At 37.2% G+C, this 26763-nt stretch overlaps 3 protein-coding genes across 4 annotated transcripts; 2 read left to right on the forward strand and 1 right to left on the reverse strand.

Moving 5' to 3' along the window:
• Positions 1-3166: 3166 nt before the first annotated feature.
• LOC103494836 (linoleate 9S-lipoxygenase 6-like) lies at positions 3167-11298 on the forward strand. Its single transcript, XM_008456208.3, has 9 exons — positions 3167-3513; positions 3908-4197; positions 5052-5289; positions 6362-6700; positions 7533-7618; positions 7952-8059; positions 9113-9420; positions 9581-9844; positions 10288-11298. The coding sequence occupies exons 1-9, from the start codon at positions 3228-3230 to the stop codon at positions 11039-11041; spliced, it is 2673 nt and encodes an 890-aa protein (XP_008454430.2). The 5' UTR covers positions 3167-3227; the 3' UTR covers positions 11042-11298.
• A 408-nt stretch (positions 11299-11706) lies between these two features.
• Positions 11707-15975, reverse strand: LOC103504417 (linoleate 9S-lipoxygenase 6-like). The gene is made up of 9 exons (XM_051084704.1): positions 15641-15975; positions 14936-15228; positions 14561-14786; positions 14113-14454; positions 13863-13948; positions 13659-13766; positions 13263-13567; positions 12880-13143; positions 11707-12644 (listed from the first exon to the last, which is right to left on the reverse strand). The coding sequence occupies exons 1-9, from the start codon at positions 15894-15896 to the stop codon at positions 11891-11893; spliced, it is 2634 nt and encodes an 877-aa protein (XP_050940661.1). The 5' UTR covers positions 15897-15975; the 3' UTR covers positions 11707-11890.
• Positions 15976-17977: 2002 nt separating this feature from the next.
• Positions 17978-26518, forward strand: LOC127149414 (uncharacterized). 2 transcript variants are annotated; one of them, XM_051084705.1, is made up of 4 exons: positions 17978-18235; positions 18320-18388; positions 19688-20926; positions 26246-26518. In XM_051084705.1, the coding sequence occupies exons 3-4, from the start codon at positions 19693-19695 to the stop codon at positions 26293-26295; spliced, it is 1284 nt and encodes a 427-aa protein (XP_050940662.1). In that variant the 5' UTR covers positions 17978-18235; positions 18320-18388; positions 19688-19692; the 3' UTR covers positions 26296-26518. The 2 variants fall into 2 exon arrangements, 1 of the variants encoding a protein (XP_050940662.1); XR_007820976.1 differs by lacking the exons at positions 17978-18235; positions 18320-18388; positions 19688-20926 and adding exons at positions 25195-25344; positions 25429-25497.
• The last annotated feature ends 245 nt before the right edge of the window (positions 26519-26763 follow it).

Below are 26763 nucleotides of genomic sequence, written 5' to 3' on the forward strand. Positions count from 1 at the left end.
AATAGAAACGACATGTTGTAATACTATTTTTCTAAATAAAATTTGGAAAAAATTGGGTGCATTCTGATGCTCTCATCTCTTACCAAACAAAAATAAAGTTATCAATTTCTTTTTTTTAAAAAAAAATCAATTTTGAATGATTGAGAGATATGAACATATATGAGATAGGTGCATGGTGCACCTAATCACTGCCACTAAAATTCAGCCAACATATTACCAATTGTACAATACTTCCAAATAATATAGTTTAATGTGGATATTTGAACTCAAGCTAGTTTAAGGTTCAAATTGACCAAGTATATATATATATATATTTTTTCATATTTTTAAAAATACTGATATAAGATTAAATTTATTGTAAGCAGTGGAGCAATAATTTTTGAGTTGTATCGTAATTTAATGTAGTATCATTATATTGACAATTATTATTAAGTGGACCTTGTGCTAATTTTCAAGCTCTAAGAATAATACAAGTGTGGAAAAACTTTTAAGAATATGAATAAATATTTAAATTTTTAATAATTAACAATTAAATGCTCTCTCTTCCCAACTAAACCCAAAATCACTTTAAAATCTACTTTAAACATTTTTCCATCTCTTATGAACAACTTAAAACCAACTGCTTTTCTTTTTAGGCCAATTTTCGTTTTCATATTTATTGTACTCAAAGTAACTAAATGAAATCGTAAATATATATAACTTTTTGAATGCAATGTAAAATCGAACTTAAAAAGAAAGAGCACGATATACTTGAATCAATTATAAAACTAAAAAATGAAAATAAAGATAAGGTGGTAAAAATGCAAAGTGGCATAAGTATGTGGCAGAGTTTTATTTCAACCGATTAAAGAATAGTAAATGGCATTAATAATGTCACATGGTATGGGTCCACTCAATTAAGCATTCTGATTCAGTACTATAGAAGAGAAGAATTATAAATACGTGGCAAAAGAAGTTTAATAAGAAAATTGTTAATTTCTCGTTTGATAACTATCTGAGTTCTTTACATCAAAACGTCGAGTATAGTTCAATTAACGTATAACATATGTTATAGTATTTTAGAGGTATATAGCTAAAATTTTCTCATTTCCATTATACTTGAGAAAATTATGTGAACTCCCATTTGTTATCCATTTTGTTTTTCTTTTGTTGTTTTTGAAGATTAAGTTTATTTTCTTTTAATGTCTTACAATGATTTGCATCTTTCTTAAATACAATAATGGTTGAATTCTTAGCCAAACTTCAAAAACAAAAACAAGTTTTTGAAAGTTACTTTTTCTTTTAGTTTTCAAATTTTGGTTTCATTTTTTAAACTATTGATAGAATGTGGATAAAAAAGAAAAAAATTAGCGGTGAAAGTAGTGTATATAGACTCAATTTTCAAAAATCAAAAGCAAAAATGGTTACGAAATGAATGAAAGAGTTTTGTTTTTTGGTTTTTGATTTTCAAATTTGAAGAGATTACTTTTATCTAAAGTTCCTACTGTCTATTCTTTATAGATCACATGTTCTCAAAATCTAAGTCAGGCAAATGTACTGATAAAATAGTAATAATTTAAGAAAACCAAAAAATAAAGAAAATAAATGAACAAAAGTGACAAATCGTAACTATATATATATATATATATATGTATAAACTCCAAATACATGTGAACTTTAAACTTTATAACTCAATTCAGCCCTCTAAATAATAACAGCATATTAAAAATAGAGACACAAAGATTTGTTAAGGTAGTTTGATGCAATATGACTTACATTTGGAGGGTTATGTGTGAGCTAGAAAGAAATTTTACTATATAAAGAGTTACAACGAATGTGGTTATCCGATAAACTCACTCATTCCGTTATGTAATTAATTTAAAAAAGATATCAAATTATTGAATAGTAATATTTTGATTATAAGAACTTTAGTAGAAATATCGTGACTGAAAAAAATTCAAATGGATCCATCTCTATCAAAGAGATGCTGCAAATAAAATCAAATTATTGCTATCATTTGATTATAACAATTCTTTATCTATTTTTGGTCTTTATTTTTCCTTTTCTAAGTTTGGTACTAATGGATACAATCTGGTATCTCTTCTATGCAATATTCTATCCTCATCAATGGTAAAGCCAAAGGTAGAATCAAACCCTCTAGAAGAATTAGACAAGGAGACCCAATATCTACCTTTATGTTTGTCATTGCCATGGATTATCTGAGCAGAATTCTCCAACACCATGAGGAAAGACACAAGATCAAAGGAGTTGTTATAAATGACCTCAATCTGACTCACCTTTTCTTTGCAGCTGATATTTTGCTGTTCGTTGAGAACAATGATGAATTTATCAGGAATATGCATATTGCTATGCATCTCTTTGAATGTGCTACTGGTTTAAACCTAAAACAGGGCTAAATCTACCATCTCCCCGATTAATATCAATAAAGAAAGAGCTGATGTGGTTCCCAATTGTCGGGCCGGTTTCAGTACTCAATTTATGCCTATATCCTACCTTGGCATGCCTCTAAGATGAAAACCACTCTCACTGGCTTTCTGGAATAACATCACAGAGAGAGTGGAAAAGAAGCCAAACGTGTAAAGTAGCATTTTTAAGATTAAATTTCAAACACAAAACACAACAAACTAAATGGTGTTCAAATGGACAGAACTAAATCATTTTCAATATCCCCTCATTGAAGAAAATGAACAAGAAAATAGTTTGACATAAAAGGATTGGAAGACTTTCTCTAGCTTGGACTTTCTTGTTATCAACAAAGCTCGACTGAGAAAAAGGAAAGATGAAGAAAGGATTATTTTGCAAATGAAACAATTCTAAAAGGAACAAACAATGAAATGCATCTTTATGTGGTATATGACGAATGTGTTAGGGAGACGGCAACCTAATTGAGATGTTCCAGTATACCAACTAATTCCACTCACCCTATCTTGTTAAAAAAAGAAAAAAGTGCTAATAAAGAAAGTTCCCTGTAGCAATAACTTGTGTATATATTATTAACGAGAGTGAATCGTGCAAAGGTGGTTGCCAACTACAAAAAGAGAGCCCACAAGAATTATAGTTCTTGTCGTTTCTCTTCACACAGTAATATCTTTTCAAATTTTCACACACAATAACATTTGTTTTTTTGTTGCATATTTTTTGCTATAAATACTTGAGGAAATTCACATCTCCAAACCATCCCATTCTTCAGTACTTAAGTAAGAGAAGGAAAAGAGAGAGAAGAAAATATGATTGGTAAGATTCTAGGAGATGCTCTTAAAACCACCGGCGACACCCTTAGAACGACCGGGGACATTGCCGACTCCGTCCTAAATGCTGGAGGGAACTTTCTCGACCGTGCAAGAGATTTCCGTCGGCGCGGGAAGAAGAAGATTAAAGGGAAGGTGATTCTAATGAGAAGCAATGTGCTAGACTTCACGGAATTTCATTCTACTATTCTTGATAACGTCGCTGAGTTGTTGGGCAGTGGAATTGAAATGAACCTCGTGAGTGCAACTGAGGTCGATCGCCATTGTAAGTTTCTTTTTAATAATTTACTTTGGTCACTGGATCCACAGAGATGAAATTGTGCCTGCTTATATGTTGCTTAAATTAAAAAAAAAAAAAAAATCAACACGCATATAATAAGACAAGTGAATTTTGCTTAAATAAACTATCACAAAAAGCAATCTCGAGTTTTAACGATCAATTTTTAGCGACTATTTTAATATCATCGCATGTTGAGAGCGACGAATTTCAATTTTAGTCTCTAACAGTGCAACAAAAGATGGATAAATCGCAATAATAATCTTGAATATTGGGGCTGGTTTTGATGTACTATATATATATATATCTTTGAAAGCCACTAAATCCTAACGGTATAAGTTTTTGGAGTTATCGATGAATTAACGTCATTGTTTGTATATAGCGAATGACCCGCGAGGTAAAATTGGAACGAAAGCTGTTGTGGAGAGGTGGTTGACTTCAGCACCACCTGTGTTCGCTGGAGAGTCAGTATTTCAAGTGAACTTTGAATGGGAAGATGATTTTGGATATCCAGGAGCTTTCTATATAAGAAATGGACATACAAGTGAATTTTTTCTCAAGTCTCTCACTCTTGAAGATGTTCCTGGCTACGGAAGAGTTCATTTCGATTGCAACTCATGGGTTTACCCAAAAAGAAGATACAGAAAAGATCGAATTTTCTTTGTCAACCAGGTAATTAGTACGTTGATTGCTGGTTCTTTCTCTTTTTAGGTTGAAGTATTACTTAGGTTTCTCGTTTTTGTTCATTTCGGTCTCTTTATACTTTCAAAATACTTGTTTTGATTTTTGTAAGCATATTATATATATATTTTTTCATTTTGGTTATTGATTTTTTTTTTAAAAAATTATTTTGTTTCCATAAAATAAGATAAAAATGATATGGTCATTTTCTCCTTGAGGATTGAAGAGTCTATTCTACATTCCTGCAATTATTCCTGTTAAAAAAAAATGAGAGGATAAGATTGTTATTTTCCACAAAAATAAATATAATTTGAAAGTACAAATAATAAATGGAAATTATTTTAATAAAAAGTTCTAAAATTTTTAACAAATATAACAAAATATCATAATTTATTTATGATAGACCACGATAAATCAAAGATAGCTAGCCTACTGTCTATGTCTATCATGATACATATAGACACAGATAATAGTCTATTACGATCTATTGTGCATAGACCTTGATATTTTACTATATTTTGTAAATATTCTAATTCATTTTATTATATTTGAAAACAGCTAGGCCAATAATAAAGTTATTTTTAGGTTCTTCAAGAGTACTTTCCTAACTTTTTAAAGTACAAGGTGTTAAGAATCTCGTATTGGTTTTGAGATAGAATCTCATACTATTAAATAATACGTATATTTTTTAAACAAAACACTAACCACACAGGTATTTTTGAATTGTTACTAATAGTTTAACGGTATGCTTCTTTGACACAAACTAAGTTTAGGAGTATTTTGTATAACTTAACACTAGAACATAGAAATATTTAAAAATGTCATATTCTTGTTTGCTTTTGCAGTCATGGCTTCCAAGTGAGACACCTGAACCACTTCGAAAGTATAGAGAAGAAGAGCTATTGAATCTAAGAGGAGATGGAAGAGGAGAGCGTAAAGAATGGGATAGAATTTATGACTATGATGTTTACAATGACATTGCCGATCCTGATGCCGGTGATAAACTTGTTCGTCCTATTCTTGGAGGACCTGAATATCCTTATCCTCGTAGAGGAAGAACCGGAAGACCGAGAACTAGAAGAGGTTGAAACTAATAGTAATAATAATATTCACATCTAACTATATAAAAGTATTTATTAATTTGGATCAGATCATGATGAGTACACACTAAGGAATGTGTAAATCTAGCTAGTTGAGAGATCCGAATGCACCTAAAATCGACCCCCTGAACTTAATATTTTTTTTAAATAGTTTACAAAAATGGTTTTAAAAATATTTTTTAAATAAAGATACTAAAGAAAATGAGGGTCGATTAGTAGGTGCACCAGACTATCAAAACTAGATCTTGACAAATTATTCCTAGCATCTTAGTTGCATTTGGATTTTGAAAATTAGACTTATAATGACTCCCATGCATACTCAACCATCATGAGCTTGACCTAATGAATAACAGGGGGTTGACGTACGTTGATAAAGCATTAAGAAGTTATGAGTATAGATCATAGTGACCATCTACCTAAGATTTAATATGTGAGGTTAATTGAGGTGCCTTGTGTTAACATGCCGGCAAAGTATAGATATTAAAAAAAAAATAAAAATAAAACAATGGAAAAAGTAAATTAAGTTTTAAAAACTACTTTACTTTAAGAATATGACGTAGAGTCCAAGTGTTTTCTTAACGAAGGTAAAAATCATAATTCATAAATAAAAAAATGAAATTGGTACCACCTTTGGATTCTGGTTTTTGAATTTTCAAAATTAAGCTTGAAAACCATATGTACTTCATTGATTTTTGTTATCCACTATCTACTACTAAGTTTATTTTTATTTGTTTCGAAAACTTCTGTATATTATTTGAATTGAAAGGGTGTCACATTAACTTCTGTCAGCTACAGTATTAAGAACTGGCAACAAGGCCAAAAATGCTATTGAACTGAAACCTCACGGGTTTAACTGTCAAGTTGAAAATTTACGAACCAAAATATGCTAACAAAATCAAACCTCTGGGATAAAAAATGTTATTTTCTCAGTGTACAAAAAAAAAAAAAGAATTGGCAGGTGGATTGAGACATTTCAACTAGAGTTTACACATACCGATCGATAGCACTCTCGTTCTACAATGTTATAATACTTATTTTTTGGGTGAATTTTGCAGATCCAAATTCAGAGAGGAGATTACAATCAGTGATAGGGCTAAACATTTATGTACCAAGAGATGAAAATTTTGGACATTTGAAGATGGGAGATTTTCTTGGGTATGCATTGAAAGCACTTTCTGCAAGCATCAAACCTGGGCTTCAAACTGTATTTGATACAACTCCAGGAGAATTTGACAATTACAAAGAATTGTATAATCTTTATGAAGGAGGATTTCCTATTCCACAAAATCTCTTTACACTCCTTTCTGATTCCCTCACAGCACCATTGTTAAAAGAGGTTTTAAGAATTGATGGTGACAGATTCCTCAGATTTGCAGTTCCTGATGTCATCAAAGGTGCGGATAATTCGATTCATAACGATTTTCTTTTTCGATATTTATGTTTTCTTTCTTATATATACTTGAATTCTTAGATGAATTTTAAAAACAAAGAAAACAAAGTTTTTGAAAATGGATTGTTTTTGGAAAGTAAATAGCAAAAATACAAAGGAATTTATTGGTAAAAATTGATTTTATCATTATAATTTTCAAAAACTAAAAACAAAAAGATCTAGGCTAGAAGCTGATGTAAGGTGGATTATTATTACTCAATTCATGTTTGTGACTCAAATTATAATAGTTGGGTGTTTCCAAGGTCGATCTAACTATAGCCTACAATTTACTACAGTATTATTATTATTATTATTTTCAAAAAGAGATACGATTTTTAGTGTACAATATTACTATTATTTCAAATCCCTCTTTGCTACAAAAATTTATTATTTTTACTATTCTTATTCCATCCTCTATTTTTCTCTTTGTCACAGTGTTTACTATTTTCTAACACACGAACATAGTTTTTGTCGAACTTGGGATATGATGAGAATGCTAATGGGGTATAAAAAAATAATAACCACCTCAAACATAGACTATTATAACCAATAAATTGTAATTTTTTTAAAATAATTGCAGGTTGGAAGGATCAAAATTAAAAATTATATTTTTTTAGCTTTCAAAATTTGACATTTTTTAGAAGTTTTCTTATTAATAATTTAAGTGTTTCAGTATAAAAAAAGTGAAGTCTCGTCGAGCCAAATGATTATCAAACCAACTAAATAATTAAATAATATGTTATCCAAAATAGAAAAAGATATTATAAATTAATTTGGTGATCCTTTGATTTGGCCAGATGACAAAAGTGCATGGAGGACTGATGCAGAATTTGCAAGAGAAATGATAGCCGGAGTTAACCCTATTCTCATTTGTCGTCTTGAAGTATATTTTTTTCTATTTAATTTCTTCGTTTGATCATTAAATTTTGCTTTAGCTTCTTCTTCGTCTCATTTCCAAATATAGCAAAATGAAAGAAAATTTTTACAAAATAATATAACAAAACCTCAAAATCCCTCGATGATATACACTCATTGACGACACTAATAGACTTTGATTAGTGTCTATTAGTGATAGTCTTCCAACGTCTATCAACATCTGTTATTGATACATTTGAAAACTTTGTTATATTTACAATTATTTTTATAAATTTTGTCATTTGAAATATTTTTCATTATTATAAGTGTTTATTTTGACTTTTTTTTTTTTTACTGACAGCATTTTCCACCATTGAGTAAACTTGATCCTAAACGTTATGGAAATCAAAATAGCACAATTACCGAAGAACAAATAAAGGATGGCTTGGAAGGGCTCAGTGTTCATGAGGTGAATTATTCAAATTAACTAATTAACATGGCCTTGATGATGCATTTGTTGAAAAGTTTTCCTAAAAGAGATTTTCTCTTAAAAAAATTAAGAAAAATCATAGGTTATAAGCTAAGTATGTATTAAGCAAAGAAAAAAAAATGTTGGAATATTTTCTACTAAATATGGTTAAGAAGGAAAAAAGAAAAAAGAAAAACCATTTATACCTAAACTTTGAGAGCTGTATAAATTAAAACTATAAACTATAAATTTTATTATTTTAAAATATGAACTTTTTGTCGAAGAAAAAATGTGTTGATGATATACAAAGTCCTATGGATTTTGTTTGACCAATATTGTATTAAACTTTGGTCCATTGAACTTCTAATTTTTCATTAGCCAATCACTTTAGACTAGTATTCATAATCTATGAAAATAATATCCATGCATCAATTATCAAAATGGGTAGACTTCTTCAAATGCTGATTTACAAAATGGACAATTACATAGTAATTGCATTGATTTTTTCAAAAGAAATTTTGTCCAAGTTGTTTCATCTTATAAGTTTCACTGAGATTTTTCTAAAAAGAATGTAATGGAAGGTGCAATAACTTGATACAATAACAAAAGTGCAGGGTTTTATAAATTGAAACGATCATTAGTTTACTTTTGTCCTTAAGCATATCTCTTTTGTTTTCCTCTTCACCAACTCTTTTATAATTATTTAAAAAAAACTCTTTTATAATTATTAATATAATTTTTTTTGGCAATAAATCTCCTTCATTTGGGTTTGAGAGATGTGATGAGAATGATAAAGTTGAGCTAGCCAAGCTGATATATATGTGTGTGTGTGTGTGGGTGCATCTACACCAACCCCTCCTTCTCCCCTTGGTGAATTGTTAAAAAAAAAAATATAGTGGAAGGTTTAAATTGATATAGCCCATAATAGTTAGGGCTATTAATCGATATTTTTCCGAGAAAAACATAGTTAAATTAAATGATTTTTAGTTTTCTCCTTCTATTTTTCAATGGAAATTGATAATTAGGATATGGTGGATTTGATTGATGAAATAGGCAATGAAGGAGAACAAGTTATACATATTGGATCATCACGATGCATTGATGCCATATCTTAGAAAGATAAACTCAACATCGACAAAGACTTATGCCACAAGAACACTACTCTTTCTGAAAGATGATGGGACTTTAAAGCCTTTGGCTATTGAGTTGAGCTTGCCACATCCTCAAGGAGAACAACTTGGTGCCATTAGCAAACTATACTTTCCAGTGGAAAAAAGTAATGTTGAAGGCTCAATTTGGCAACTAGCCAAGGCTTATGTGGCTGTTAATGATGCTGGATACCATCAACTTATTTCCCATTGGTATAATTTCTCATAAAAATCTTCTACAATAATGACATTTTGATCTATCTATTTCTGTTTTCTGAGTTTAACATTTTGATTTATGACAATTGAGCTATGCGCATCTTGATTATTGAGTTATGTGTAAGATTTGTTTATCTTCTGCCTATCGAAACTGTAGGTTGAATACACATGCGGTACTTGAGCCTTTTGTGATTGCAACACATCGGCAATTAAGTGCGCTTCATCCAATTCATAAGTTATTGGCTCCACATTATAAAGATACCATGTTCATAAATGCATTTGCAAGGCAAACCCTCATTAATGCTGATGGACTTCTTGAAGCAACTCATTTTCAATCAAAATTTGCCATGGAGTTGTCTTCTTACATATACAGAGAATGGAATTTCCTTGAACAAGCCTTACCCGCAGATCTCCTAAAGAGGTAATCTATATTTTTTTTAAATCATAAAAAAATGCCTCTATATATAAACTTATGGAGTTAATTTCAATTATACTCTTCAAACTTTGAAAATTATTTGAACCATGATGTTTGAAGGTTTTTTTTTCTTTCAAGACAATCCTTTAAAGTTAGGATGAAAAAAATGTGTGCAAGCTTATATGTGATGACTAAAGTGAACAAATCTAAACACACCTGGGAAGCTAAGGTAAATTTAGAGAATAGGGTTCGTCAAGTGTCAATATGTTTTTTTCCGAAAATATGAGTTCAGATAAGAAACTAAAAATTCTATTTCGTCCGTGATTATAGTAGTCAAAGAGTTAATTTATATATTTTCTTTTTTCTTCCTTGATTTATAACAATTATAATAATATATAAATGGTATATACTGATAAAATGCCATTGATCATTTTGATATTTTTGTATAGAGGAGTAGCAATTAAGGACCCAAGTTCTCCACATGGACTCAAGTTATTGATAGAGGATTATCCATATGCTGTTGATGGACTTGAAATTTGGTCAACTATCAAAAATTGGGTGACAGATTATTGCAGTATCTACTACAAAGATGACACTGCAGTCCAAAATGACATTGAACTCCAATCTTGGTGGAAAGAAGTTGTAGAGAAAGGTCATGCTGACAAGAAACATGAAGCATGGTGGCCAAAGATGCAAAGTTTAAATGAACTAATAGAATCTTGCACCATTATTATATGGATTGGTTCAGCTCTGCATGCCGCTGTTAATTTCGGACAATATCCTTACGGAGGCTTTGTTCCTAATCGTCCAACGGTAAGTCGAAGATTTATGCCTGAAGTCGGTAGTAAAGAGTATAAAGAACTTGAATCTTGCCCTGAAAAAGCCTTCTTGAGAACCATAAATTCTCAACTACAATGCCTTCTTGGAATGTCACTTATTGAAATTTTATCAAGACATGCTTCTGATGAAGTTTATCTTGGGAAAAGAGGTAGCTTAGAATGGACATGTGATAAAGATGCATTAGAGGCATTTGATGATTTTGGTCAAGAAGTGAATGAAGTTGAAGAAAGGATTATGGAAAGGAATCGCAACATCAAATTCAAGAATAGAACTGGCCAAGCTAATGTTCCTTATACTATGCTTCTTCCTTCTAGCACCGAAGGAATCACTGGCAAAGGAATTCCTAATAGTATCTCTATCTAAAATAGCTATTTGGTTTGTGTGTGTTCTGATTATGTAAGTTTTATTTTTCTTGCATGTTGTTTTTATCTTTTTGGTTTGACCTATTTCTTAAGCTATATGAAATAAAAAATTAAAAATGCTCAAGGGTAGGTTTGGATTTGAAAGTGTTAGTTGGGTTTTTAAATTTTATGCATGTATTCAACTCTGTTATTGTGCTGTCTTACTTTTTGGTGTGTTTGTGAAAGGAATAAAAGAATTGTGCTTTATGTTTTAATTAATTCCCTTTGTAGTCTCGATTTAGAAACTATGAATAAATTATTATTGTTCTTTAAATGACCACAAAATAATCTATAAATATGGGATTTCTTGTTTTTGTCTCTTGTAAAGTACACAAAAATAGAGAAGAACTTTGAAAAGACACATGTTGGTTTAGTAAAAGAGTTCGAATAATATTTAATAGTAAAGTAAAAAATGCATCATTTTAAAGGAGCAAGTTAAAAGATTATTCTGATATAGAAAGATGAAATGATCGACTAGTTGTATGGATTCGATAAAAATTTGAAATTTGATGTGATCTTAGTACAAGCATACACAGTCAATAAGTAAGGGCTTTAAAATATTCAAAGTATTGTATCCATGAGACTAATTACAGTAAAAGTTAAAAGGAAAGAAGGGTAAAATATACGACATCACTTTTTATTCCTTCATAAATAAAATACAAATAAGCTACTTAAGCATATACTCTATGGCTTTAATTCCAAGAGTAGCTAAGCTAAGCCAAGTAGCTTTTTCTCATTAAACATAAGAGAGAGTGACAATAATACAGAACAAGGAAATGAAATATTTATAACCCATGCTCAGAGTTTCCTTTCAAATAGAAATGCTGTTTGGAATTCCTCTGCCTGTGAGCCCTTCAGTACTTGATGGAAGAAGCAAAGTATATGGAACATTAACGGGTCCAGTTCTATTTTTGAGATTCACATCTTTATTCCTTTCAATGATTCTACTTTCAACTTCAAACACTTGTTTTCCAAAATTCTCAAACACTTCCAGTGCAGCTTTGTCGGAAGTCCATTCAATACTAGCTCTTTGTCCAAGATAAACTTCATCAGAAGCATGCCTTGACAATATTTCAATTAGTGAAACTCCAAGAAGTGTTTGCAACATCGAATTGATTGTGTTCAAGTAAGCCTTCTCAGGCTTTGATTCAAGTTCTTTGTACTCAGCACTTCCTACTTCAGGCATATGCCTACGACTTATTGTTGGTCGATTCGGAATAAAGCCTCCATAAGGATATTGTCCAAAGTTAACTGCAGCATGAAGAGCTGAAGATATCCATATGATGGTAGTACATGTTTCAACCAGTTCGTTGAAATTTTGCAACTTTGGCCACCATGTTTCATTTTTCTTATCAGCATGACCTTTCTCTCTAGCCTCTTTCCACCAAGATTGAAGTTCAACATCATTTTGAATTGCACTATCATCTTTGTAGTATAGAGAACAATAGTTTGTAACCCATGTTTTGATTGTTGACCAAATCTCAAGCCCATCAATAGCAAATGGATAATCCTCTATGAGTAACTTAAGTCCATGTGGTGAACTTGCATCCTCAACCGCTACACCTCTACATAAATAATGTAAGGATAAGAAAATTTTACAAACCACTACTGAATTATGTGACTAGAAATGATTAATTATCAGCCTAGGGGGACTGATAGCAACAAACTCTAGCAAAGGTGTGATTGATCATCAAGTATTTAATTAAAAATTCAGGTGTGTAATTGTACCAAATCTTTATAGTTCAAGAGACTAATTGATGAAATTAAAAGACTTAATTAACAGTGTAATTGGTGATATACCTCTTGATGAGATCAACAGGGAGTGCTTGCTCATTGAAATTCCATTCTTTATATATGTAAGAAGACAACTCCATGGCATACTTTGATTGAAAGTGGGTTCGTTCAAGAAGACCATCGCCATTAACAAGAACTTGTCTTGCAAATGCATTGATAAACATAGTGTCTTTGTAATGAGGAACAAGTAACTTATGAATTGGATGAAGTACACTCAATTGTCTATGTGTCGCAATCACAAATGGCTCTTGTACTGCATGAGTATTCAACCTACAATAATAATTTCCAAGTGTTAATTACATCATATATTTCAATTAATTACTACCATATATATATATATATTATAAAACATTTTAATTTGATGAGTAATTAATTATTTCCGAACATACCAATGGCTGATAAGTTGATGGTAACCAGCATCATTGACAACCACATAAGCCTTAGCCAATTGCCATATTGACTTTTGAACTCCTTCTTCAGCTGGAAAATATTGTTTGCTATTTGCACCAAATTGATCACCTTGAGGGTGTGGCAGACTCAACTCAATAACCAATGGCTTCAAAGTTCCATCTTCTTTCAAAAATAGCAATGTTCTTGTAGCATATGTTTTTGTTTTTGTTGAATTTATTTTTCTAAGATATGGCATTAAGGCATCATGGTGATCCAATATGTATAATCTCTTCTGATTCAATGCCTACATATATAGATAGGAAAAAAAATTAAATTACAATAATATAATATAATTTGAAAAAAAACACAAAAGTTTAGGAGATTTTAATATTTACCTCATCAATTGTGAGACCTTCTAAGCCAAATTTTATGTCTTCTTCAGTAATCTTGCTATGTTGATCACCATACTTATTTGAGTCAAGTTTGCTTTTGGGAGGAAACTCCTACATAATGTATACAAAAGAAAATATATAATTCTCTGAAAAGAAAATTAATATGTAAAGCTGAGTAGAGAAAATAAAAAAGATGTAACTTTTTACCTCAAGACGACGTATGATTAGAGGGTTAACTCCAGCTAGCATTTCTCTTGCAAATTCTTCGTCTGTTTGCCATGCAAACTTGTCCTCTGTTTGTAATTATTAGAGTAAAAAATAAAAGTATTATTTCAATAAATTTGAAAACATAAAATAGAATCCAAACTTTCTATCTAATTTAACACACTATAAGAATGTATGTGCTAATTAAAATAATGAAATCGAAATTAATATCGAAGCATTATATATAGGATACCTTTAACAACTTGTGGGGGCGAAAATTTGAGAAACCGTTGGTCATTATCAGTCCTAAGAAGTTCTTGGAACATTGGAGGTGTGAAATCCTTGGTAAGATTTCTAAAGACATCCAGTGGAACAGGAAGTCCTCCTTCGTAAAGATTATGAACATCTTGAAATTTATCAAACTCTCCTGGTGAGAAATCTACTATGTTTACAAGTGCTGGCTGAACGGTTGATACAAGTGATTTCAATGCAAATGCAAGAAAATCTGATAACTTCAAGTGACCAAAATTTTCATCTCTTGGTACATAAATATTTAATCCTGATATCACTGGCAATCTACTTTCATAGTTGGAATCTGGCAACAAAAAAATTCATAAATTAAGCTTTCAATTTGAGCGAAGTAATTTCTTAAATTACTAAATGGTTGTCAAATGGGACCGTAATTAATAAACCTTAATTACCTTTCCATTCTCGTTGTCGTCCGGTTCTTCCACGACGAGGGTAAGGGAATTGGCTACCTCCAAGAATGGGACGCCCATCACCAGGTTCGGAAAGGTCGTTGTAAATATCGTAGTCGTATATTCTATCCCATTCCTTACGCTCTCCAGTGCCATCTCCTCTAAGAGTCAACAATTCCTCCTCTCTATACTTACGAAGAGGATTTGGTGTATCACTTGGAAGATATGTCTATACACAGAAACAAATAAACAAATTATTATTAATTCCTTGCAAGAGAGAGTGAGGTAAAACAGAAAGGGGAAAATAATTATTTCAATTTTCTTGTTTTTGAAGGGAGCATGATTGTTTGAGGGATTAGTGGGAAATTTAACACTTACGTTGTTAGCAAAGAAAATACGATCTTTCTTGTATCTTCCAGAAGGGTAAACCCATGAATTACAATCAAAATGGACTCTGCCATAGCCAGGAACATCCTCAAGAGTGAGAGATTTAAGGAAGAATTCACTTGTATGTCCATTTTGAATAAAGAAAGCTCCTGGAAATCCAAAACCATCTTCCCATGTAAAGTTCACTTGAAACACTGATTCTCCAGCAAACAATGGTGGAATTGAAGTTAGCCATTTCTCCAAAAATGCCTTCTTCCCAACTTTCCCTCTTGAGTCAAGTGCAGCTGTCAAAAATTCATTATTTTACCAATTTAGTTAATCATCCAAAAACATCATTTAATGAACTCGATCTTTAAGTTACCTTCAATCTATTCTTTAACTTTTAAGTTTTGTGCAAGTAAAGATCTCTAAATTTTAATTTATGAAATAAGTTTTTTCCCCAGATTTTAGTTTGCGATGATTAATTTTAGTTATATTAATATGTTGATAGTCTCTTGATTTGTACGTTTGAAAATTTTGAAGGTTCCATTAAGTAAAATTCAGAGAAAACATAATATTAATTAATACTTCAAGGACATATTAGATATTGTTTAATATTATATTGGAGGGTAAATGGAGAAAAAGTAAAAATACTAAACACTTATAATTTAACCGGACACTAAAATAAAGATAGAGATTAGGGGAAAGAGAAGTTACAAGTTTGAGTGGCACTAATGAGTTGAAGAGAAACACCACCACCCAATAGCTCAGTGAAGTTATCAAGAAGAGATGAATGGAATTCAGTGAAATCCAAAACATTACTTCTCATAAGAATCACTTTCCCTTTGATTTTCTGTCCCCCAATATTGGAGATTTGGCCTGCAATGTTACTACCAGCATTGATAACAGAACCTGCAAGATCCCCAGTTGTATTCAAAGCTCCTTCTACGATATTCTTCCCAATTGAAAACATTTTTCTCTTTTTTTTAAGAACACTTTTTTTTTTCTCTCTTTGTTTTAATATAGCTTTAACAAGAAGCTGTTGTGAGGATGAATGAATTTTTCTCTTGTATTTATAGCAAAATTTGAAGAACTTTGGCCCTCTCTCTCTCTTTCATTTGACTGATAAGATCGCCTTGGGAATTAAGTCAATAAAGAAATGGGAGCAACTTTTTATTATAATAATATATTAAAAAATGGACAACAAGAAATTTGAATATAAAATGTAATTATTTTCTCACCTCATGAAAACGTGTTTATTAAAATAATAATAATAACAGGCACTTTCTGATCATCTTTCTTGAGAATAGCATAAAAATGATAAATAAATGTATTAGATAAACATTAAGTTTTATCATAAAATTAATTGACAAAGTGAGATGTAATTCATTATCTTAGAAAGATGGTGAGTTTTTCATGTTTTTGAGGTGAGATCTTCCACATTCTGTGATATATTAGCTATTGCTTTATATTGGATAATTTTCATACGACCTCTCATATTTTGAACTCCCATACCCTCACAACATGGTTAGTGAAGTTTTTTTTTTCAAAGAAAAAAATTCACAAAATTTATTAGCAGGAGGACTTTTAGAATTCTTTTTTAGTATGGTGATCTTCAACAAAAAAAAAAAAAAAAAAAAAAGGGTTGAACATGTTAAGTCTAGTCAAGATCGACCTCTAGTTAAATATTTTCCTATACAATAATATTTATAAAACCTATGTTTCAAGAAGGCATAAAAAAACTTTCAAAATGCTTTCCATAATACCATCCTCGAAAATCTCTAATGGCGTGTTTGGAGAAGAGTTTAGGGGATTAGAGTTACCATAATCCCCCACTCTTCGTTTGAGGGAGGGTTAGCATAAGAGGGGATTAGGATTAAATCCTAATCTCCTTATCCCATTCACCCCTTTGTCTTTATTTTAAAATTTTTGCAACTCTATTATTTTTGTATTAGTGAGATTTTGTAAAGATTAAAAAAGATATATAATTTTATTTTTCCTTCTCAAAAAACTATAAAAATTTTAGTTTTAGTTTTAGTTTTTTTAACTCAGTATTATATTTTAAAATATTAGAAGATGGGGATAGTAAAACTAAAAAAAAAAAAAACTTATGAAAATTTATTTTATAAGATTACTTTTTAAAAAATAGAAAGCAAAAGATTTAGACCCTTCATACAAATAATCATTTGTTTCTTTTATATAAATTTAGCTTATGAACATTTTTATTAACTAGTTACCTACTTTACAAATATTTTACAAATATTTTAAAAACTTGTTATCATTATTATTTTTAAATTTTGATTATTAATTCTGTAACACCCCAATGATCTCATGTTGTTCATTTTTTTTTTTTTTTTAAATTCGATTATTTATTTTTATTTTATTCATTTATTTGTTTATAATTAAATAATGAAACTTATGTCATCAAGATGTGAATTTTCCCCTTTTAAAATATTAAGCAAATTTCAACTTTAATTATACTTGGTAATTAAAGATTTAATTGGTATTTGGAAGTTGAGGGAAAGGAGGAATTTGGTGAAGATATTGGAGAAATTTGAGAGAGAAGGGTGAAATTTGGAATTTAACAAAGAAGAGAAAAGAAGGGAAATTATTTTATAAAAGGAAAAGAAAAGGAAAAAGAAAAGGAAAAGAAAAGGAAAAGAAAAGAGAAGAGGGAGAGAAGGGGAAACCCTAGCCGCCGCCGCCAATCTCCACCGCCGCCGCCGCCGTCGCACGCCGCCGCAAGCCAGCCATCGTAGAAGCCGCGTCGTACCGCGTCCGCCAGCCGAAGGAGCCGCGCCGCTTCGATCTGAGGCAGGTCAGCCGAAACCCGTCGCGTCCCGAAGCCGAATCCACCTCTGCGCCGAACGCGTCGCGAAGCCGAGATCCATCTCCACGTCGAAGCCGCGTCGCCAGCCATCGTCGTCTGCATCCGAGCCGCGAACGCGTCTGCAAATCCGAGCCGCGAACGCGCCTACACCCGAGCCGTATCGAAGCCGCGAACGCGCCCGCCTCCAGCCGACGAACGAACCCGAACCCGGAACCGCCCGCGCGCTCGAACCTGGAACCGCCCGCGCGCCCGAACCCGGAACCGAACCCGCGCCCGTGCCACACGTGCCTGACTCTCCCGCGTGCAAGCGCGCCGCGCCGTGTGTTCCGCGTAGCCGAGCCGCGTCCCCTCCCTGTAGCAAGCCGAGCCGCACGCGAAGTCCCCATACCGAGCCGAGCCGCGTCTGCACCAAGCCGAGCCGGTCCTGCCTTCTTCCAGCCGAGCCGCCAAGCCTGTTTTGGCTCCTTCCACCTAAATTTTTGGTAATTTCCAAATTCCCTAGCCTGCCCAGTAATTAAATGAGTTAATTTGGAAATTTAATTAATTTAATTACTTTCCTCAAGAAGCAAATTGGACCAAATAGCTGCTGCAGCTTAGGACTTCCTCAGTAGGAACTCATCTAGCAACATCTCGAGGTAAGAGATTTCTACTACTAGCCCCATGTGAGAATTTGATGTTGCATGTTCCTTCAGTGACATACGATGATGGTTGGGCTTACGATGTATGATAATATTTTATCATGATCTGACGAATGACATGGCCATACTTTGGCATAATATTATGGTAATGAGAACCCTCGAACCATATGTGACTGTATGGGAAGACTGATGGACTTATGATGTATGTGACTGTATGATAAGACTGATGGACTTATGATGTATGTGACTGTATGACAAGACTGATGGACTTACGACGTATGTGACTGTATAATGAGAACTATTAGTGACTGTTTGATGATAGCTGTAGTGGGGGATGAGATGGTGGTTATTTTCTGATGATAATTTGATGACGTATGCATATGTATGTTGGGATTGGGGTATCTGTTAACTTCTCCTATCTGAGTCGTACCTGCATGGGTGTCCTTCGGGATCACCACCTATTTAGGACTGTTAGGCTCGACGGGGCGCCAGTCCAGCATGACTATAGATATGACTCGAGCGACTCGACGGGGTCCTCGCATCCCGACGGTCCTAAGTGTCCCCTGGACACCGAAGACCAGAGTTAAGTCCCCACGGGGCGCATGTTGCACGTGTTCGGGAGCGTGCCAGAGATTGGGTACTAGTTTCAGGACTCGATAGGAATGTTAACAGGCACCTAGTGGGACTAGTAGTGGGTCCCTTACTGAGTATTTTTATACTCATTCTCTTCGTTTTATGTTTTCAGGTAGAGGACGAGGCAAGGGCAAGGGCAAGCTGGCGAGCGACGTGAAGTGACCGTGGCGAGCCATAGGGGTTTTCCTGCTTCCGCACATGTTTTACTTTACAGTTAAATTCATGTTTCGGCTTTCTGCATGTTTACTTTGGTTATTTTTGTAGATAGGGCCCGCTTAGGGATTTTAAACTTAACTCGTATTTCTACATGTTACTTTAACTATCTTTCATAAATACATTTGCTAGATTTCTTTGCATTTATTTACACCGGATTTTATGACTTAAACACTGATCCTAGATTCAGTAACCACTTCGATTCAGCATAAAGAGTCGGGTCGTTACAGTTGGTATCAGAGCGCAGTGTTTTAGGTCCTGTAGACTGACTTATGATGTAAGTCATTTTGTTTTGATTTTTACCTCACCCTATGGCTATACGGTCCTTCGTCACTCGCCAGGTATGCCTAAAGCTTTACAAATATTAAGATTATAATGTTGCCCGATTAGATTAGACTTAGAGTGAGAATATTGAGTTCTAGTGGTGAAAAATTTGTTGGTGAATTTTAGGAAGAATGCCGCCACGTAGAGGTGCACGCCGAGGAGGTGGCAGGGGAGGCAGAGGAGCCGGTCGTGGCCAACCGGCGGAGCAACCTGCCGCGCCGCCAGTCAACCCCGACGTACCAGTCAACCCTAATGCACCGGTCACTCAGGCGGATCTCGCCGCAATGGAGCAGCGTTACCAGGCCATGCTGCAAGCTGCTCTAGCGCCGTTCCTCGCTGCTCAGCAGAACCAGGCCGCCCCTGTTCAGGACCAGCCTGTAGTCCCTCCAGCCCCTGTTCAGGACCAGCCCGTCATCCCTCCAGCCCCGGTGGAAGCCCAGCCGGTGCCAGTACAACTGTCAGCTGAGGCCAAGCACTTGAGGGATTTTAGGAAGTACAACCCGAAGACTTTCGACGGATCCTTGGACAACCCCTTTAGAGCCCAGCTGTGGTTGACATCCATAGAGACGATCTTCAGGTACATGAAGTGCCCAGAAGACCAGAAGGTGCAGTGTGCAGCTTTCTGTTTGGAGGATAGGGGGACTGCCTGGTGGGAGACTGCTGAGAGGGCGCTGGGAGGAGATGCCAGCAAGATCACATGGGAGCAATTCAGGGAGAGCTTTTATGCTAAGTTCTTCTCTGCCAACGTGAAGCACGCCAAGCTCCAAGAATTCCTAAACTTGGAGCAAGGCAAACTGAGCGTGGAACAGTATGATGCCGAGTTCGACCTGTTGTCCCGTTTTGCCCCTGATGTGGTAAGGGATGAGGCCGCCAGGACTGAGAGATTTGTTAATGGCCTCAGGTTAGACCTCCAGGGTTTTGTACGAGCTCTTCGACCAACCACTCATGCGGATGCTCTACGCATAGCACTGGATCTGAGCCTGCATGAGAGAGCTGGTCAATCTAAGGTTGTCGGCACAGGGTCAGCCTCGGGACAGAAGAGGAAGGCGGAGGCGCAGCCCGACGTAGTACCACAGCAGACTCCGAGGTCAGGAGGTGTCTTCCAGAGACACCGTCGGGAGCTGGCAGCAGCTGGGAGAACTTTGAGAGAGCTACCCACTTGTACTACCTGTGGGAAGGTCCATGGAGGACAATGTTTAGCTGGGAGTGGAGTCTGCTTCAGGTGCAGGCAGCCGGGGCACACTGCTGATGCGTGTCCTCGGAAACCCTTAGAGACGACGCCACGTCAGCCTTCTGCTCCCCAGCAGGGGAGAGTCTTTGCCACGAACCGGCAGGAGGCCGAGCGAGCTAGTACGGTGGTGACAGGTACGCTCCCAATCTTGGGGCATTATGCTTTGGTACTATTTGACTCGGGGTCATCGCATTCATTTATATCCTCTATTTTTGTCAAGCATGCGGGTTTAGAAGTAGAACCGTTGGGTAGTGCCTTGTCTGTCTCTACTCCTTCTGGAGAGGTCCTTTTGTCTAAGGAAAAAATAAGGGCATGTTGGGTAGAAATAGCAAACCATACCTTGAACGTAACTTTACTGGTGCTAGATATGCAAGATTTCGATGTAATTTTAGGCATGGATTGGTTGTCAACTAACCATGCAACCATAGACTGTTTTAATAAGGAAGTAGTCTTTAACCCTCCTTCCGGGGATAAGTTTAAGTTTAGAGGAGCAGGCATGGTAGGTATACCCAAGGTCATCTCAGCAATGAAGGCGAGTAAGCTACTTAGCCAGGGTACTTGGGGTATCTTGGCGAACGTAGTAGATATGACAGAACCAGAAGTTTCCCTATCTTCCGAACCAGTAGTAAGGGAGTACCCTGACGTTTTCCCCGACGAACTCCCAGGACTTCCGCCTCCCAGGGAGGTAGACTTCGCCATTGAGTTAGAGCCCGGCACCGCCCCTATCTCTAGAGCTCCTTACAGAATGGCTCCAGCTGAGCTAAAGGAGTTGAAGGTCCAGTTACAGGAGTTGCTGGACAAAGGCTTCATCCGGCCCAGTGTATCACCTTGGGGAGCCCCAGTGTTGTTCGTGAAGAAGAAGGATGGGTCGATGCGCCTTTGCATTGACTACCGAGAATTGAACAAGGTGACAGTTAAGAACCGCTACCCCTTACCCAGAATCGAGGACCTGTTCGACCAGTTACAGGGGGCCACCGTCTTTTCCAAGATCGACCTGCGATCAGGCTATCACCAGTTGAGGATTAGGGACGGTGATATTCCCAAGACGGCCTTTCGTTCGAGGTACGGACACTACGAATTCATAGTGATGTCCTTTGGTTTAACTAATGCCCCTGCAGTGTTCATGGATTTGATGAACAGGGTGTTTAAGGACTTTCTAGACCAATTCGTCATAGTCTTCATTGACGATATCTTGATCTATTCCAAGACTGAGGCCGAACACGAAGAGCACTTGCACCAAGTCTTGGAGACCCTTCGAGCTCATAAGCTATACGCCAAGTTCTCCAAGTGTGAGTTCTGGTTAAAGAAGGTGACATTTTTAGGGCACGTGGTTTCCAGTAAGGGAGTCTCGGTGGACCCAGCTAAGGTCGAAGCGGTGACCAACTGGCCTCGACCGTCTACAGTCAGTGAGATTCGCAGTTTTCTGGGTCTGGCAGGATACTACAGGAGGTTTGTAGAAGACTTCTCACGCATAGCCAGCCCATTGACCCAGTTGACCAGGAAGGGAACCCCTTTTGTCTGGAGCCCAGCATGTGAGAGTAGTTTCCAAGAGCTTAAGCAGAAGCTAGTGACGGCACCAGTCCTGACAGTGCCTGATGGGTCGGGAAGTTTTGTGATCTATAGTGATGCCTCTAAGAAAGGACTGGGATGTGTCCTGATGCAGCAAGGTAAGGTAGTTGCGTATGCCTCACGCCAGTTGAAGAATCATGAGCAGAACTACCCTACCCACGACTTGGAGTTGGCAGCTGTAGTCTTTGCACTGAAGATATGGAGGCACTATCTGTACGGTGAGAAGATTCAGATTTACACCGACCACAAGAGCCTGAAGTATTTCTTCACTCAGAAGGAGTTGAACATGAGGCAGAGGAGGTGGCTCGAGTTGGTGAAAGACTACGACTGCGAGATCCTGTACCATCCAGGTAAAGCAAATGTAGTGGCTGACGCGCTGAGTAGGAAGGTTGCACATTCGGCAGCGCTAGTCACGAAGCAGACCCCCTTACTCAGGGATTTGGAGAGAGCCGAGATTGCAGTCTCAGTAGGTGAGGTTGCCGCACAGTTGGCTCAGTTGACAGTTCAGCCAACCTTGAGGCAAAAGATCATTGCTGCTCAGCTGAGTGATCCTTACTTGGCAGAGAAACGTCGTATGGTAGAGACGGAGCAAGGTGAAGAGTTCTCTATATCCTCTGATGATGGCCTTATGTTTGAGGGACGCCTGTGTGTGCCGGAAGACAGCGCAGTTAAGACAGAGCTTTTGACTGAGGCTCACAGTTCCCCGTTTACCATGCACCCTGGGAGTACGAAGATGTACCAGGACTTAAGGAGTGTCTATTGGTGGAGGGGCATGAAGAGGGATGTAGCAGAGTTCGTCAGTAGGTGCTTGGTGTGCCAGCAGGTGAAGGCACCTAGGCAGCATCCAGCAGGGTTGTTGCAACCCTTGAGTGTGCCAGGGTGGAAGTGGGAGAGTGTGTCGATGGACTTTATCACGGGACTGCCCAAGACCTTGAAGGGCTACACGGTGATCTGGGTTGTGGTCGACAGACTCACGAAGACAGCCCACTTCGTGCCAGGGAAATCCACGTACACTGCCAGCAAGTGGGGGCAGTTATACATGACGGAAATAGTAAGACTGCACGGAGTACCAGTATCCATCGTTTCAGACAGGGATGCCCGTTTCACTTCGAAATTTTGGCAAGGGCTCCAACTTGCATTAGGTACGAGGCTGGACTTCAGCACGGCATTCCACCCTCAGACTGATGGTCAGACAGAGAGACTGAACCAGATTTTGGAGGATATGCTGCGGGCCTGTGTGCTAGAGTTTTCAGGAAGTTGGGACTCCCACCTGCATCTAATGGAGTTCGCCTATAATAACAGTTACCAGGCTACCATTGGTATGGCTCCGTTTGAGGCTCTGTATGGCAAGTGCTGTAGATCCCCTGTCTGCTGGGGCGAGGTTGGAGAGCAGAGGATGCTAGGCCCCGAGTTAGTGCAGACTACCAATGCAGCCATACAGAAGATCCGAGCTCGTATGCTGACCGCACAGAGCAGACAGAAGAGTTACGCTGATGTACGACGTAAGGACCTCGAGTTTGAAGTGGGAGATATGGTCTTTTTGAAGGTAGCACCGATGAAGGGCGTTCTGAGGTTCGAGAAGAAGGGGAAGTTGAGTCCACGTTTCGTGGGGCCATTTGAGATACTGGAACGGATTGGCCCTGTGGCTTATCGTTTGGCCTTGCCCCCATCCCTCTCAGCAGTGCATGACGTATTCCATGTCTCCATGTTGAGGAGGTATGTCGCAGACCCGACGCACATCGTGGACTTCGAGCCCCTACAGGTCAGTGAGAACTTGAGCTACGAGGAGCAGCCTGTCGAGATCTTGGCAAGAGAGGTCAAGAAGCTTCGTAGTCGAGATATTCCACTAGTCAAAGTCCTCTGGCAGAACCATGGAGTTGAAGAGGCCACGTGGGAGAGAGAAGAGGACATAAAGGCCCAGTACCCAGAAATGTTCGAGGATTAGAGCTTTCGAGGACGAAAGCTTTCTAAGGGGGGAAGTTTGTAACACCCCAATGATCTCATGTTGTTCATTTTTTTTTTTTTTTTAAATTCGATTATTTATTTTTATTTTATTCATTTATTTGTTTATAATTAAATAATGAAACTTATGTCATCAAGATGTGAATTTTCCCCTTTTAAAATATTAAGCAAATTTCAACTTTAATTATACTTGGTAATTAAAGATTTAATTGGTATTTGGAAGTTGAGGGAAAGGAGGAATTTGGTGAAGATATTGGAGAAATTTGAGAGAGAAGGGTGAAATTTGGAATTTAACAAAGAAGAGAAAAGAAGGGAAATTATTTTATAAAAGGAAAAGAAAAGGAAAAAGAAAAGGAAAAGAAAAGGAAAAGAAAAGAGAAGAGGGAGAGAAGGGGAAACCCTAGCCGCCGCCGCCAATCTCCACCGCCGCCGCCGCCGTCGCACGCCGCCGCAAGCCAGCCATCGTAGAAGCCGCGTCGTACCGCGTCCGCCAGCCGAAGGAGCCGCGCCGCTTCGATCTGAGGCAGGTCAGCCGAAACCCGTCGCGTCCCGAAGCCGAATCCACCTCTGCGCCGAACGCGTCGCGAAGCCGAGATCCATCTCCACGTCGAAGCCGCGTCGCCAGCCATCGTCGTCTGCATCCGAGCCGCGAACGCGTCTGCAAATCCGAGCCGCGAACGCGCCTACACCCGAGCCGTATCGAAGCCGCGAACGCGCCCGCCTCCAGCCGACGAACGAACCCGAACCCGGAACCGCCCGCGCGCTCGAACCTGGAACCGCCCGCGCGCCCGAACCCGGAACCGAACCCGCGCCCGTGCCACACGTGCCTGACTCTCCCGCGTGCAAGCGCGCCGCGCCGTGTGTTCCGCGTAGCCGAGCCGCGTCCCCTCCCTGTAGCAAGCCGAGCCGCACGCGAAGTCCCCATACCGAGCCGAGCCGCGTCTGCACCAAGCCGAGCCGGTCCTGCCTTCTTCCAGCCGAGCCGCCAAGCCTGTTTTGGCTCCTTCCACCTAAATTTTTGGTAATTTCCAAATTCCCTAGCCTGCCCAGTAATTAAATGAGTTAATTTGGAAATTTAATTAATTTAATTACTTTCCTCAAGAAGCAAATTGGACCAAATAGCTGCTGCAGCTTAGGACTTCCTCAGTAGGAACTCATCTAGCAACATCTCGAGGTAAGAGATTTCTACTACTAGCCCCATGTGAGAATTTGATGTTGCATGTTCCTTCAGTGACATACGATGATGGTTGGGCTTACGATGTATGATAATATTTTATCATGATCTGACGAATGACATGGCCATACTTTGGCATAATATTATGGTAATGAGAACCCTCGAACCATATGTGACTGTATGGGAAGACTGATGGACTTATGATGTATGTGACTGTATGATAAGACTGATGGACTTATGATGTATGTGACTGTATGACAAGACTGATGGACTTACGACGTATGTGACTGTATAATGAGAACTATTAGTGACTGTTTGATGATAGCTGTAGTGGGGGATGAGATGGTGGTTATTTTCTGATGATAATTTGATGACGTATGCATATGTATGTTGGGATTGGGGTATCTGTTAACTTCTCCTATCTGAGTCGTACCTGCATGGGTGTCCTTCGGGATCACCACCTATTTAGGACTGTTAGGCTCGACGGGGCGCCAGTCCAGCATGACTATAGATATGACTCGAGCGACTCGACGGGGTCCTCGCATCCCGACGGTCCTAAGTGTCCCCTGGACACCGAAGACCAGAGTTAAGTCCCCACGGGGCGCATGTTGCACGTGTTCGGGAGCGTGCCAGAGATTGGGTACTAGTTTCAGGACTCGATAGGAATGTTAACAGGCACCTAGTGGGACTAGTAGTGGGTCCCTTACTGAGTATTTTTATACTCATTCTCTTCGTTTTATGTTTTCAGGTAGAGGACGAGGCAAGGGCAAGGGCAAGCTGGCGAGCGACGTGAAGTGACCGTGGCGAGCCATAGGGGTTTTCCTGCTTCCGCACATGTTTTACTTTACAGTTAAATTCATGTTTCGGCTTTCTGCATGTTTACTTTGGTTATTTTTGTAGATAGGGCCCGCTTAGGGATTTTAAACTTAACTCGTATTTCTACATGTTACTTTAACTATCTTTCATAAATACATTTGCTAGATTTCTTTGCATTTATTTACACCGGATTTTATGACTTAAACACTGATCCTAGATTCAGTAACCACTTCGATTCAGCATAAAGAGTCGGGTCGTTACAAATTCCATTCTTGTAGTTAAGAAACATGACTTAATTTCAAAAATAATAAAATTATTAACCAACTAATTTTTTTTGTTTATCTTTTAATTTACTATTTTTTTTTTTTTGGAAAAGATACATTAGGTCAGTAGGTGCATCCAAACATGAACATCCCCTAGCACCATCATCATCCCCACTTCATTAATGAT

This window comes from Cucumis melo, chromosome 5 (genome assembly GCF_025177605.1).
Source record: "Cucumis melo cultivar AY chromosome 5, USDA_Cmelo_AY_1.0, whole genome shotgun sequence".
NCBI classification, from domain to species: Eukaryota; Viridiplantae; Streptophyta; class Magnoliopsida; order Cucurbitales; family Cucurbitaceae; genus Cucumis; species Cucumis melo.

Excerpts from the sequence above, each read along its gene's own strand:
- LOC103504417 (XM_051084704.1), bottom strand. The coding sequence starts at position 15,896 with ATGTTTTCAATTGGGAAGAATATCGTAGAAGGAGCTTTGAATACAACT. Across the intron at positions 14,787-14,935 it reads GTATTTTCTTTGCTAACAAC|ACATATCTTCCAAGTGATAC; the intron begins GTAAGTGTTAAA and ends TTCTGTGTATAG. Across the intron at positions 12,645-12,879 it reads CCTGTTGATCTCATCAAGAG|AGGTGTAGCGGTTGAGGATG; the intron begins GTATATCACCAA and ends TTATTTATGTAG.
- LOC127149414 (XM_051084705.1), top strand. The coding sequence starts at position 19,693 with ATGCCGCCACGTAGAGGTGCACGCCGAGGAGGTGGCAGGGGAGGCAGA. Across the intron at positions 20,927-26,245 it reads AGCTAGTACGGTGGTGACAG|GTAGAGGACGAGGCAAGGGC; the intron begins GTACGCTCCCAA and ends TTATGTTTTCAG.
- LOC103494836 (XM_008456208.3), top strand. The coding sequence starts at position 3,228 with ATGATTGGTAAGATTCTAGGAGATGCTCTTAAAACCACCGGCGACACC. Across the intron at positions 4,198-5,051 it reads GAATTTTCTTTGTCAACCAG|TCATGGCTTCCAAGTGAGAC; the intron begins GTAATTAGTACG and ends TTGCTTTTGCAG. Across the intron at positions 9,845-10,287 it reads CCCGCAGATCTCCTAAAGAG|AGGAGTAGCAATTAAGGACC; the intron begins GTAATCTATATT and ends ATTTTTGTATAG.